Source organism: Limanda limanda, chromosome 2, assembly GCF_963576545.1.
Source record: "Limanda limanda chromosome 2, fLimLim1.1, whole genome shotgun sequence".
Taxonomy (NCBI): Eukaryota; Metazoa; Chordata; class Actinopteri; order Pleuronectiformes; family Pleuronectidae; genus Limanda; species Limanda limanda.
In genome coordinates, this window is record NC_083637.1 from 17699014 (window position 1) to 17714347 (window position 15334).

Consider the following 15334-nt stretch of genomic DNA (forward strand, 5'->3'; position numbering starts at 1 on the left):
GGAAGGGGGGGTGGGGACAAACAACAACAACAACAACAACAACTGAAGCTCATCCTTGAACAATGCACATCTCTCACTAACCGTTACTTCTCTTTTAAAGGGAGCTAATTAAGGAGGCGGTGGGGGTGGAGGTAGAGGAGTAGGGTGAAGGTGAAGGGGAGTCGCTCCCAGGCAGCTGCTAGAAAAGTGCAGCGCGTCGGCTATTGTACCTTCTTGTCTCTCCATTCCTTCAGAGTTACTCACGTTTCCACTCTTAGATCATGTCATCACTCGCGGCCAAAGCCAAAGCCTTTTCACTTTAAATAAAGATGAACGGCTGGTGCACATTTGATTCTCAATCCTGAGAAAAACAGTGCTGCACAGGAGGGATGTGCTTTTATTAATCAATCACACATTCATATTATGAACCTTAGTCTAAGCCCCCAACCCCAAATACAACTATACGAGGCAGCGGGCACAAAGGTTCTGCAGTATAATTGAAAATAGTTCCCTCGGCCAAGGAGATTGTTTTTCCACCGTTTGTTTGTTGGTTGGTTGGTTTGTGTTTTTTTCTTGTAAGCAAGGTTACGCAAAAACTATTTTATGAATTAACATGAAACCTGGTGGAATGGTTCAGGGGAAAAAACATACAATTTTGTAGATCCAGGATTTAATTGAATCTCTTTATTACACATGGTGAGAAGGCATTCTGGGAAATGTTCACTGATTTCACAAGAAATAAATGATCAATCTTGAGAGAAAAAGACGGCTTATTTATGGGACTGATATCTGTGAGTGTGTGGAAAGCTTCATTGAATTAAAGGGGAGTATTATTGGGCCTTTACGGAGGTATGCACTACATTCCAGTTTGGGGGTGCTCTCTACTCTCATGAAAAAAGCTGGAAAGGCCAAACTGAGGGAGATGTTCCCGCTATCGGCACTGGAGTGATTTCGACTCGGCCGCTCCTCTGCCACATATCTCTCTGTCTATCTGCACGAGTGTTCACACTGATTTCAGATTAGTGTGTAACTGTGTTTGTGTGTGTGCACATCCAAGTGCACACCGTATGGCCTGGTAAACACAACTATATCACAGACCAACATGAGACCGCTATAGGGGCCGCCTGCTTCTGCTGGCCACAGATCAGCCTAAACCTAATCCACACTAGGAGGCAGAAGAGGACAGGCGGGAGGCTGCATGTATTAACACACATATATTGGACGCACACACACACACAAAGGCCCATCCACCCAGGGTACAGCCACCTATTACCCTGTTGTGCCAATTGCCTCAGTTAAGCATGAAAAATCCATTTTCTATGGGCAGTCAGGAAGAGTGCACAGATAAGGGATGAGCAGAGCCACACTGGATTTAACCCCCCCCCCAGACAGATTCACACACTAATGCACAGGAGGACGTGTCCGGAGGAAACCTCAATGTTGAGCTCCGGGCCTCACAGCCGCTCCGACAGCCGATATTTAAAATTCAAAAAGCAAAGATATAACTTTATTGTCCCTCGCAAATATCAAATACACTTTATTTTTTTTTCTTTCCACATAATCTGATTTTATTCAGACACTGTTTGATGGGCATGGACAAGTTGTGCCATTTAACACTTCCTTGCACTCTTCCCTCCATCTCCTCTCTCCGTCCTTGCCTACCAGCTCTCGCTCCGGGCCCAGCAGTGTAAGGTGGAACTGGTCTGCCTCCAGCAGAAAGGATGAATAAGTAAAAGGAACACAATGTACCCCTGGGTTCTGCCTAGCTGCCTGCCGTCCTGGCACAGTTGGCAGGCCACTTTTACTCTGCCTATCGTCCACTACAGCAAACCTATTCTCCGCTGCCTGTGCAGGGCCTACCAACAAACTCAGCGTGAGCAGGATTAGTGTGTGTGTGTGTATACGTGTGGTACAAAGCGACACCAGTGAGGTTTGGTATGTTACCAGATCATGCAGGCCCACCTCAGCTTACACCCGTACCACGGCCGTCACTGTCCGGTCCCAGTGAAACCAGAACCCAGGGCTGACACAGGAGAGCCATCGACCCATCACAGGGGAAGGAGTAGAAGCACACAAACACTGTATGCACGTACACACACAAACACAGACACACACGGAAAGCTACAAGGAATGGTGTGGATTCAAGTCTTGAAATTCAGAGTTTTAATGAACTAAGCTCTTATTTAGAAGATATTTAAGACAATATATTTTTGTATCCTTCTTTCTTTCTGTATGTTTGTATATTTATAAGGGACTGTACATGCCGTTCAAACATAAAAAGCCAACATTTGTTGACAGATTAGATCTTCAATCTTAATCGTATTCCTTTTAGTCTTGTGGCAGATTATAACAAAAAAAACAACACAATATCAAACAGCACAAAGAAGAAAAAACACAAAAAATGGACTACAAGAAGGAACACACAAGATGTGGAATGGAAAGCTACTCACAATATCTCATTAGAAATGTCATCAAGACCATTTTCTGTGCATACTGGACTCCACAAACAGCCGCTACTGCCACAGAAGAGAGGCCTTTATCTCCATCACCAAAGATACTGTCTGCACAATCTCCACGCTTTTTATTTATGTTCTATTGCTATGGCTCTGTGGCATGGCTACAGTATGTAGTGAAGCTGTCAAGTGCTTTGCCAATCTGCACGGCTGAGTGAATTTCAAGGACTCATTTGATCTCCAAATCTAAAAACCACTTTAGATCTGCAAATAATCAGACACGAAGCGCTTGTGAGCGAGAGTCGAAAAGCAAATAAAACTTCTTTTTTCTTTGCGTGTGCAGTGAACTGTGCGGTGGGAAAGAGTTAAACAATCTCCCGCACATGATGTGTTAAAAGATCTCTGAGTTCGCAGAGGGAAGAAAAAAAAAAAAGGAAAAAGTTGGCAGTGTTTGTGAGACACGCTGCGTATATTAGCGGCCCACATCTCATTTGGATAAGCGGGACTTAACTGGGAGTCTGAAATAATTGAATCCAAAAAACGCAGCGCATAAAAGTTTTAATTAACGACGCCTCCGCGACCTTCAAAGCACATTAAAAGTTTATGCAAATGCGTTTCCGTCGCAGGGCTGTGAAACAATGCGCACGGTGCAAGTTTGGCTACGGAAGCTGCGGTGCGCCACTTCACTTTGGCTGCTCGGGTCCGTCACCTCACCGTGCGCGGCCATTCCAGCAAAGCTTTTACCAGCATTAATAATACATCGTGGATTGTTTACACGAGTTTTGCGTGTTTTCAGTGGTCGGTGAATTATTTACGTGACCGAAGATCGAGGACCGGCGACTGGATGGGGGTCACAGGATCACGCACGCCTCTCATCGCAGATCATCACAGACAAATTAAAACACATTAGCGTTTAGATCTACTTTTAATTACAGGTGTGAAACTGGCAGGTGTCACGTCAGGATGCGTTTCCCCCCCCCCCCCCCCCCTCTCCAAGTTGCTTCCTGGCTGCGGGGTGTTATCTTGATATCCACCAGACACAGCAACACAAACACACGGAGATATGAGGGGAAACACAAACAAATCAGCCCCGCTTGATATGCATCAGTGGAGACGCACTAGTCTAACAGCAGCCTGAGCAGATCAATATGGATCGCGCATATGGGCAACACGCGTCCATGCGGCGCTCGTACGAGAGGATCTGCTGCCAATTAATTTTAATTAATGGAAAGAAAATAGGAAACTCGATGCGGACCTCTGCCTCATACCACCAGGCTCGGAAAATTATCTGGAGCCTACTAAATATGCAGCAGCGGCCGCCGGAGCAGGAGGAAGAGCAGGACACGTTGGACTTATTTTACGCAGCGAAATCAAATCGAGCACGTTGATTATAGAGCATGTCTGTCAGAGAGGTCAACGGAAGAAATGAGCAGGAGGCGAACAGGGAGAATACGCATTTAAAGTGACGGGAGTGGCACAGACGCGGCCTCCTGCTTTGTTACTGTAATACAGAAGAAAAAAAAAGAACATAATAAAATGTGATGAAATTTTACTTTTGCATCTGATCAGCTCTGTCCTCTTGTTTGTGGAAGTGAACGGAGTGGGAGGAAACACAGGCTACACTGAGGTCTGCTCAGAAAAGGCCTGAAATAACACTGCGTGTTTTCCACGGAGCTCCACTGTGCTGTTTAAGGAAAGGAATGATTCTAATTCCTCTGCTACATCGCTGCTGTTGCTGTGCAGCTCTGGGATGAGCTCAAATACATTTCTGGAAAAATATATAGGCTACGTATTACATGTCTGGTGCAAGGTTTATAAATCCTTCAAGCAGCCACATGTAGGGAGAGAGGCCGTGACCTCTCTGGATCCACGGAAGTTTTAACCCACGACATGAGGCCGAGCAGCTGTGAGTTTCTAAAGCAAAATTACCTCACGTTGTACTTTATGTTTCTAATCCTAACGCTTGATGATTCAATGTCATGCATTTCACACAAGTCCCGACTCACTGAACGTTTTGACCTCACATTCGAAAAAAGACGGAAAAGAAAGAAACAATACTGGTAGAAAACCTTCATATTCAACCTGATCTTTAAATGAGGACTTGATTAGTGAAAATACTGAAACGTTCAAATGACTCTAATGTGTTTTAATGTGATGAGTCGAGCGGCGGAGGGACACACGGACACACGGCGGCCCGGAGCTGCGGCTCTGCACTGTTAACTCCGCAGTGACTGCACCGGGTTCCGACCGGGAGGAGCACTGCTGCTTTACAAACACATCATGGGAACACGTTTATGTTTATATATATATATATGATCAGAGAGGGAACCTTAAAAAAAAAAAAAGGGTCATGTATAGTTTGACCTTTGCAATCCTGAGAAGTGATCTGTACATACAAGTCGACAACTCGTGTTAAAACGATAACGCAAATTCAACACACACAAATATATTGATATAAAGACAAAGGAAAAAAGAAAGAATGAACTGGTATAGGGTTAATCTCATTCTTCTCAAATTGGCTTAAAGGTTCATTTGCTGTGGATATTCAACGTGGAGGCTTTAATTAATGACATATTATCATTAGTTTATATTCTTTTAATATAAATATAACAATTTTAAGAGGGGCTGAGGAAAATACTTTTTTCTGTGTATATGGCAACAGACGTGCGCACGGAGTCGAGGCCTGAAAGGTCAAAACCGAGTCTGCAATGTTGCATTTAAACACAAAAACATGGGCTGAATATTCAAAATCAATACTTTTGTGATTATATTCTATACTATATATTTACGAATAATCATGTTTTTAATTTACAACAAGTCAAATCAGTGAAGTCACCTCTAACCGAACCATGGCCCCGAACGGCCTCTGGAAATTACGCACCGGGGGAAACTGACTCATTTTTTATCATTATAATTATCAACAATAACCAAGCGAACGTGTTAAAAAACTCCCCCCCCACGTGGTCTTTAATGTAACCAACAGCTTGTGTGAATAACCCGAGTGTTAGTGGCAGAGTCGCTTCTTTAAAGGTCAGCTGTATTTAGTCATTAATCCAGTGCAGCAGCTCGGACACACACACACACAAACACTGTGCCCACAAACTCGCTTCTTATTTCCAGACGTGGAGGCAGATAACGGAGGGTCGGTTGTGAATGGGTCCGCGGTGGGGGGACACTACAGGCCCGTGGCGGAGCACCGGCACCCTCCGCACCCTCCGCGAGTCAAAGCCCCCTCCCCTCTCTCTCCCCGGGTGTAAAAAAAACCCCCCAACCCCAAACTGTTCCACAACTCATGAACCCGGTGTGTTGCTTTATTATATTTGTCGACACCCATTGCCTCTGGGTGATCGCAATTAAGTTTCCGACAACTGTCCGGGATCCGAAGCCCCCTCTCCCCCCCCTTACATTCTCCCAGCGTCCCGTTTTATATCAAATAGATTTGGGAGAAGCGCCATTTTCTCTCCAAACCCATGCGCAATGAGACGCACAAGAAAAAGCCCGCTGGAGGAGTGCCACTAAAGAGAAAGGGGGAGAGAGAGAGAGAGAGGGAGAGAGAGCGCGCGAGAGAGGGAGAGGGGGGGGGGAGCTGGTGGAAGAAACAAAAAGAGAGAGAGAGAGAGAGAGAGAGAGAGAGAGGTCCCTAAAACGCAACAAATGACAAGCGGTGGGCAACACGCACACTGACCGGGGGCGCACGACACCGGAAAAATAGAAAAGCTGCAGCGAAGAGCAGCGTGGAAACACCCGGCTCGGCCCGGCTCGGCTCGGCTCGGCTTACCTGAGTCAGGCAGTACGGAGAGTACATGTTGGTGTCTAGAGGTGAAGAGATGAGCGGCCGGTGATCAAGTTGGATGGAGGTTCGCTGCGGTGCCGCATTGCAAAGCCGCGGTGGCTCAGTCCAGCTCTAACCCCGCCTCACTCTCTCACTCACACGCTGGAAGCTCCGCACTAACTTTAGGAGAAAGTTTCTGCTGCTCTCTCTCTCTCTCTCTCTCTCCCTCCCCTCCCTTCTCTCTCTCTCTCTCTCTCTCTCTCTCTCTCTCTCTCTCTCTCTCTCTCTCTCTCTCTCTCTCTCTCTCTCTCTCTCTCTCTCTCTCTCTCTCTCTCTCTCTGCTTACCCCCCCACCCCACTCTCTCTCTTCCTCTACCCGCTACCTTTTTTTTTTTTCCTCACATCGACACAAACTCATGTGTTTATATTTTTTTTCAAATGATCGTCTCTCTATCGCTGTGACTTGTTCTGGGCTTGGCTCGTGTTCCTGAAGCACTGGTGGTTTGCAGTGGTACTAAAGTGCGGAGCTCAGTCACCACGTTGTATTTTTAAAGTAAAGCTTTTTTTTTTGTAATTCTAAGTATTAAGTATGAGTATTGTATTATATTTTCATTTATATTATTCCTGTTTTTTGTTAATTATTAACATGCATTTATCTTAACTGTGCAATATTCACTGTGCTATTATATTCTCAAGCTATTTTTCTTGTCTTTATGCTGTATGTATTAGTTTAATTCAATTATTATTCTTGTATATATATATATATTTTATATTCCTTACAATTAAGTATTATTGTGTTACAAGTATTACTAGTGAATATTTGTATCTATCTATCTATCTATCTATCTATCTATCTATCTATCTATCTATCTATCTATCTATCTATCTATCTATCTATCTATCTATCTATCTATCTATCTATCTATCTATCTATCTATCTATCTATCTATCTATCTATCTATTATATTAAAAAAAGACCTTGCTATATTCCTATGTTTACACAGTCAGGGTCAGATATCTGCAAAATATGCTAGTATATATTTTTTTCAACTTTTCAGCTCTGCTCACTTCATAACGAGGAGCTCCTCATCTGAAAGTTTAAATATTTACAAGAGCAAGATCATTCAGGTATTTTTCATATTTCTGTGGGCCCCTCTGCATATGAGCGGGGCTTTAAGGAACGAAACAAGTCTAAAGTTATTTCAGCAAGTTGTAAGTTCACAATCTGACGTATTTATTCAGCCGTGATACCTTTTGGACTCCTCTTCCTCTCCTTTTCAACCAAACCCAAGTCATATACTGGTGTATATGGTGAGTGCATATGCAGACAAAGGATACCTGAACTTGGGGGAAGTGGTCTAAACCAGTCTCATTGTGACTCCTATTGTATGGAAGTGATACACTCTGTTTCTAATCAGGCTTGGCTTTATCCTCGCCCGCTGCCTGCTCCTCAGCCTAATCAAACTCATATATGCAGGCAGAGTGCCTGCAATTATACATAAGCCCCTGCCTTGTGCATGTGTGTGTGTGTGTGTGTGTGTGTGTGTGTGTGTGTGTGTGTGTGTGTGTGTGTGTGTGTGTGTGTGTGTGTGTGTGTATGCGTGTGTGTGTGTGTTTGTGTGTGTGTGTGTGTGTGTGTGCGTGTGTGTGTGTGTGTGTGTGTGTGTGCATATTCCTGAGAATGTGTGTTTGAGTCTTACGAAATGTGTGTGTGTGTGTGTGTGTGTGTGTATGCGTGTGTGTGTGTGTGTTTGTGTGTGTGTGTGTGTGTGTGTGCGTGTGTGTGTGTGTGTGTGTGTGTGTGTGTGTGTGTGTGTGTGTAAGCAAGGGTGCGGTTTCAGGGGTTGAAGTCACCCCAGTGCTTGAATGCCAAGTTTTTCAGGGGGATATGAAGCTGTGCAGCTTTACGAGACCTCAGCCTGTGTAGGATACTTAGATACTCACACCACAGACGCACGTGCATATAAAGTGCAAGTATATACACACACACATACACATACACACACACACACACACGCACACACACAGCCTCAAATGTCCTGTGGTCAAAGATATGCTGGCAAAAGCACCTATAAAAACGAATTAGAGTGAAAAAAAAGAAGGAACGCACTAAATAAAAGTGAAAGAAAGTGAGGCATATTGAGGTGTAGTCTATTCCTTTCCCAAAGTCTCTCCTCTTTCCAAACCACACCCCACCACGGCACAGGCCCAAACCCTAAAGCCTTTGTATGCTGCCTAGCTTTTCCCTCTTTCTCTTTTTGTCTATACCCCTTTTTTTCCTATTTCTCAGTGGTTCTTTTTGGTGACCCCCTTTCGCCCCTTTTATATCTTATAATCTTTTGCTTTAACCGTCTTAATCGCAGACTTTTTCGTCTTTGTCCCCGGGTTTCAGCCGTGGCCTGAGTCGTCCATCTCAGCATTCAACACCGGCGCTCGGCTTGGCCGTAACAAACAAACTATAGCAACGGCAGGAGTTGCAAAACACTGACGCCCAGGTTTCCTTTTCATACTTTTCTCTCTCTCTCTCTCTCTCTCTCTCTCTCTCTCTCTCTCTCTCTCTCGCTCTCTCTCTCTCTCTCTCTCTCTCTCTCTCTCTCTCTCTCTCTCTCTCTCTCTCTCTCTCTCTCTCTCTCTCTCTCTCTCTGTCTCTCTCTCTCTCTCTCTCTCTCTCTCTCTCTCTCTCTCTCTCTCTCTCTCTCTCTCTCTCAATCTCTCTCTCTCTCTGCCCATGAACGAACACGCCAGCCTGACCATCACCTAAGAAATCCCCTGGAGCACACTGCAGGACTCTGGTGGTTTCCGAGTCCGTGTCTGCCATTAGAACGCACATGAGAAAACCATATGGTGTGTCTAAACTTAGCCTGTTGTGGTCTTCCATTGACAAACGCAGCACTGCCCATATACTTGCTGTTTACCATCGCCTGTGGCTAGGCCATTAAATATTGAAAGTGATGTAGCATACTGATACTGCCATTAGCATGCTAAATGTGTGAGACAGGTGGTCGAGGCCGCCTTTCTAAAGGCTGCAAAAATGTGAAATGGAAAACTGTGCGTTGCCGTACCGTTTACTACACCGTACAGTGTCAATATTGTTCGGGTGAGTTGTTTATGTGTGCTCTGGGAGAGAGCACGCCAGTCAAATGCACACAGGCATATGCAAGCAGAAAGAAATGGCTGACTGGCTGTTATGGCTGACAAGCATATCATACACAGTGTGTGGATCCCAGAGACTCTATGGATCTGTTAGCAATCTGAGTGTGTGTGTGTGCTGAGCAATGTGTTACGCCTGCTGCTTTTTGTGTGTGTGTGTGTATTAACTGTGTGCAGTCGCTGCTCGTACGTTTTTACTCCGACTGGTTCGGATTACTGCGTCTCTGCCATGTTTGTATTTAACAGGAAGAAAACATATAGACTTATTTTCCTAGTCTTGGTGTTTTCATTCTTTAATTTTAGCTGTAAATGCAACATGTCATATTACAGCACACGGGCCAAAAGAACCATTGTGCAGGCAGTCCAACAGTTATCTCTAAACTCAACCTGAAAATCAATGTTTTTCCAAAGTCGTCAAAGTGACCTAACGCAGTACACATCATGAACAGAGAGTGTGCTGGAAAAAAAAAAATCTCCAATCTGGTAATGTTTTGCATTTCATGTTGTTTTAACTGGCTGCTGGCCTCGTCCTCCATGTAAATAAAACTTGTCCGGACTCTGCAGCAAAGCCAAACTTCTGACAAGAGCAAATAATACCTTGTGTGAGAAAAATACATGTCACAGAAAAGTGGAATGCATCACACAGTGTTTTCTCGGAGCAGTGTTACCGCACATGAGCGCAGTTGACAGATGAGTTCAGGACATCCATGATGATATGTGGGAGATTTCTACAGGAAGTGGATATAAAAGCATGCTAGAAGCGGAATGTCGACACTCAAAAATGTTGATGTATTTCCTGGACACATTAACCCCAGAACCTCTGATTCAAGATGTCAGAGAATGAACATCATTTTGTGGTTAACGTCCCCATGGTGAAGTGTGACCGTGTAAAAAATGATTGTGCTGCATGCTCCGCTGAGTCTTTTGTGCTCTGAATTCCCTCCTCCTCTCAGCCGCAGTAAAACTTTTACAGGGGGAACGAGGAGATTGTTCCTAATGGAGCGGGGTTTGTTTGTGTGTCCAGGAAACAAAGTTTGGGACATTGATACAATCAGGAGGACAGATGTAGAGCTGTTGTAGTGAGTGTGTGTGTGTTTGTGTGTGTGTGTTTATACCCTGTATGTATCGGAGACGAGGAAACATTCAGGCATCCCTGGGCCTCTAGCAGGATCGTCGTTTACCAGGTAGGTGTCAGTTGCCTAAAAAAACAGGGAAAGGATTTACAATTAATCATTCATTCAACAGTTATTTGTATAACACATATTCACAAATAACAATTTGCATCTTATCAATCTGTAGAAGATGCAACATCCTTGGTTCTTATCCCTTTTTTGCCATAATATTAGCAACGGCAAGTCACCAGTTTGTTAATTGAATGGCTACTTGAACCTTTTAGGCTCCTATTACAAGAATAAACTCACGATGGACATTGACAATTGACAAATTACATTTCCTAAATTTAACAGACAGTGACATTTGCTGTTCTTTGACTGCAAAAACGAGCCTCAATAAATAACACAATTAAAAAAAACACAAATAAAATTCTGGAGAAACATTTGTCATGTCCTGAAATCCCCCACGTCTCTTTCTTGCTTCCTCTTTGAAAGACAACATGACTAAAATGTACCTGTGTTGTGTGAGACAACCTCATAACCCCTGCCTGTTTCATTTCTCCACAGAGAGCACAGCACCTGCTTACAACTCTTGCACTATACATCCACAGCCAGACTGTCTGTAAGTACCAGTGTGCATGCATGTGTGTGTCTGTAAGTGTGCATTCAGGGAGCTTCATTTGTATTCTAAGTCAAGCAGGCAGGCAGGCAGGCAGGGTTCTGGCAGGGCCCGGAGCTGTGAAATGGGCTCTCCTTGCAGTTCTGCCATTGATTGGATCAACCTATCCCACTCTACTTAGCCGAAGGGAGCCCAAATCCCCTAGCCGCTGTGCCGTTCTGTGAAATCCTATTTCATTTCACAACTTTAACGGATAAAAAAGCGTGCACGTACATGCATGTGCCAGCCCCGAGACCCCATGCCACATTTATTTAGCCCGAACGGGAGCAGAGAGAAAGCAGTGCATGGAGGTTGTGTGGAAACGTTTAAATGCACGCGCACACATAGTCTCACCCTCTTGGAAATATAATCACCTGCATGTACAGTATATACATTTTTTTCCATGTGCTCTCTGCCTCGCACACAAACACACAGCGACAACACACCAGCGCACGCACACACCAGCGCACACGTGCATGCCACTTACGCAGACACACAGACACAAACCCCATAATAAGAGCCAGACGTTGGCAGACCACACAGCCCTGAGTTGTGGTGAAAACAAAGGCTATTCATATCCTTCGCAATGAGAGGTCTGTACAGCTAACTCTCCTTCTCCCTCTCTCCACCGTCTCTCCCCTCAGCTTTTTATTACAGATAATCTGCACTCGCAAACCTTCCATTTTCCTGCAATTGTGCGATTTCTAATCATCTTTATTAGTCCATAAACATGTTTATTTTTTTACTTTTAGTCTCACTTTATAGCCCGGGCCCTCGGCTCCTTGAGGGGGCAACACAGTGCCTATTGTTAAGTTTCGAGAAGAGGATGAGGCCAGGAACGGAGTGAGAGAGGCCTGCTGATAAGACAGCAAAGCATTATGGGAATCGGGTAGCGGAGTTCCTCAGATGCATGCATGCGTTGCCATCCTCACACACACAAACACACACACACAAACACATACACACACATACAAACCAAAATGCAAACACTCTAAGTCTGCCAGGCCACATGTGTCTGATAATGAGACGATGCATCCGATTGGCCGGCGGAGGGAATAATGGCCAGGATCCACCGCACCTGTGTGGGGGTCCGCACCATGGCAGAGTCTGCCGACTTTACCAGCGAGCAGACCACAATGCATCAGGTGTGCTGGAGCCTCTGTGATTGGCTGTCCCCGGCCAGAAACAGGATCAGGTGCACGAGCAAACCCCCTCTGATTGGTTGAGTCGGGCCCAAAAAGCTGCGGGTGGGAAAGGGCTGTTTTCATTGGCTGCCACTGCCTCATTCTGCTGGTGAATGGGTGTCTGAGTGGATGGCACGGGGACAACTGGTTCAACTGAGACTGTGCGAGACAACATAGTGAGTATTTGAGAGTATCTTTTGTACATATGTAGCCCTTCACATAAGGCAAATCTCTGTGTTACTAACTTGACCCGAGGAGCTCGTTGGAACAATGTAAAAACAGAAAAATATCAACCACCCTCCAACAATAGATCATTTGCTCTCATTTCATATTAACCAGCCAACAAAGAGGAGTGTAACCGTCCTCTTTATGTTGTCAGCCACAGAAACAAGTGTTGATGAACCGCCATCCCATTGTGCTAGGGCGAATAACACGAAGCTAATGAATAGGCTAAGCTCTGTACCTGCCACTGGGGAGGCCATGCTGACTCCCTTTGTAGTAAATCCCAAAAAAACTCCAGGCCCCTGAACGCTCTCTCCTGCAGCAGTGTATGAATTATATATTGTACTATATATACAGAACATATGCCCAGCCCATATGGCCAGCCCTGAGCAAAAAAATCTCAAAGCCCTTCTTAATTAACATTTTAGAGGGAAGATTCGGAGGCGGGAGACTGAGTCAGTGACCTATTTGGAGTCCATCATCGCCCAGTGCAAATGTGTTAATTGAGACAGATTTTCCCACTCCACAAATATGTGGCATAGGGGATGTGATGGAGGTTTTTTTTTTTTCTTTTCTTTTCTTTTTTTTTGTCCGAGCCATCTGATCTAAGGTAGGGCTATAGGATCTCTTTTAATCTGAATTTCTTGTTGCATCCACCGACAAAAGAGGACACTTCTCTTTCACTTTTCTCCCTCACTATAGCTCACAAAGTCTTTCCTTGGCTCGCTCTCTATCTGTCGCTCTATCTCTCTGGCTATATGTGTTGACGACCATATGGCCAAATTCTTTGGAGGTGAGATCTCCAAAACCTGCTCACACACACACACACACACACACACACACACACACACACACACACACACACACACACACACACACGTCCACACACACACACACATACACACACACACACGTCCACACACACACCTCCATAGAGCTTTGTGTATGAAAGGCCCTGATGGTGGAATTTGCTCTCAGATGGCTCCATTTTAAAGCACATGAATGGCAACATATCAATGATGCTTCTCTCTGTCTTTCTGTCTCCCTGTGTCTCACATTAGCAGTCACACACACACAAATTTGCCACCTACACACAAAAACGTACTCTGCTCACACACATACACACACATTGTGCAGCGCTATCCTTGTTTCAAAAAATGATTTTATTTTGGCGGCTGCAAAATCATCAAACACAACTATTATCATCGTTGTCATTATATCTTTTCAAAAACCATGATTATTACCACCGCTATTGTGTCTTTAAAGTGTTTTCATCATCATGGTTCGGTGGCGGAAAATAACATTGCCAAGTTTAAGGCGCGGGATGAAAATGGGGGGATGGGGAGAGAGAGAGAGAGACAGAGAGAGTCCAGCCAACCTGCGTGAGATGGCAACCACTTCAAAGATGCCGGGCCGCACCGGCGATCTGTTCCACGGTGTGTGAGGGGTGTATGAAAGGAAGAGATGGCCGCTGTGTGAGTCCCTGCCAAAGCTACCTCAGGGAAAAAATGTTGGAAAAATGTGATTTTTCACACAGCTATCTCAGGAGGGCGAGAGCAAAACGGGGGGAGAATAAGAAAGGAGATGAGAAACCGAAGGGCTGCATTATAAAAAGAAGGATGGATGGATGGCTGAGCAGAGTGGGGCTAATTATTTCACTCCACTTGTGAGTCCTGAAGGTTTTGTTGGGTCTGAAGCACAGCCAACACGCAGTGCTGAAGATTGCATTTGGCTTAATTGTGCAGTTGAGTTTTAACACAATAGTAAACGGTGGGATTGTGGAGACGGCGTGAGGCGCACGGTGTGAACAGTTTCTGTTAAGGAGGCCTGACTGCAGGAGGCGAGAGTGTAAAAATAATTTCAGATGACTTCAGCAGAAAGTCATTTGACTTTTGCCAGAAAGTCAATCGTGCGTGTGTGCGTTACCGTGTGTGTGTGTGTGTGTGTGTGTAGCTCAAATCAAAGGTTCCTGCTGAATATGCAAATGAGCTGGGTGAGATGAAACTTTGAAATGCCTGAGTAATAGGTGTGAAACTATGTCAGCCCTGACAATACCTGTCCTAGCTCTATGTAGCCTATCGAAAAAAAGATGAATAAAAATACATCCCTACAACCGCAACAGTTACAATGAAACAAGTATGAACAGAGCACACACACACAGGGGGACACACCCCAACACTCCTTTGGCCTCGCACCTCGCCTGTCGACTAGCGATCCTGCTCGACAGGCTCGGCTCTGGATTGCGGCCTTCAGACAGGGCCCTGCCAACTGTAACACAGAACTTCCCGGGCAGCGGTATTTTCCCTGCATGCCACGCTGCAATGAGGCCTACAGGTAACCCAAAGCCACTGGCAGCCCGTCCCCTCCGACATGGATCCCTATACTGTAGTTTCTTTTTTTTGAAACAGCCAAACCGCACTCTCTCAGCTAAGACCCAGCCTCCTCACCGGCTAAGTGCTTCTAACAATGAGGTTTGGGCTGGTACAATCAGCCCTTTGTGTCACACAAGGACTGATCCATGGGGAGATTTTCTTGCGGTTATGGTTCTACTACAGCAGAGTTCACCACAAAGACCAGGAAGCATGGAGTGTCATTACAAAACACACACACACTCATTATGACTCAGTAGGGGTAGCGCGTTGAGCTCATTTCAAACATCTCACCCACTTCCAACTCAACTGAAATGATACCCCTCAAAATTTACTTAAAAGGCATGCTAAGGTTCCCGCCCCCTCCCCTTTGCTTGGCACCAATAACGGCCTTGGCTTGGGTTTGACTGACAGGTTCTGTGGTTGGCAGGTTTT

General features: G+C 45.1%; 1 protein-coding gene across 6 annotated transcripts in view; it reads right to left on the reverse strand.

Annotated features, from left to right (window-relative positions):
- The window catches only part of LOC133020511 (nuclear factor 1 X-type-like), a 104224-nt gene that overhangs the window by 86128 nt on the left and 2762 nt on the right, over positions 1-15334 (reverse strand). For 5 of the 6 annotated variants that reach the window (XM_061087102.1, XM_061087111.1, XM_061087118.1 and 2 more), the window contains exon 2: positions 10470-10553. In XM_061087102.1, coding sequence (XP_060943085.1) covers positions 10470-10553 — 84 coding nt within the window. Of the gene's footprint in view, positions 1-6210; positions 6400-10469; positions 10554-15334 lie in introns of those variants that run through there. The other variant, XM_061087136.1, reaches the window with a different exon arrangement.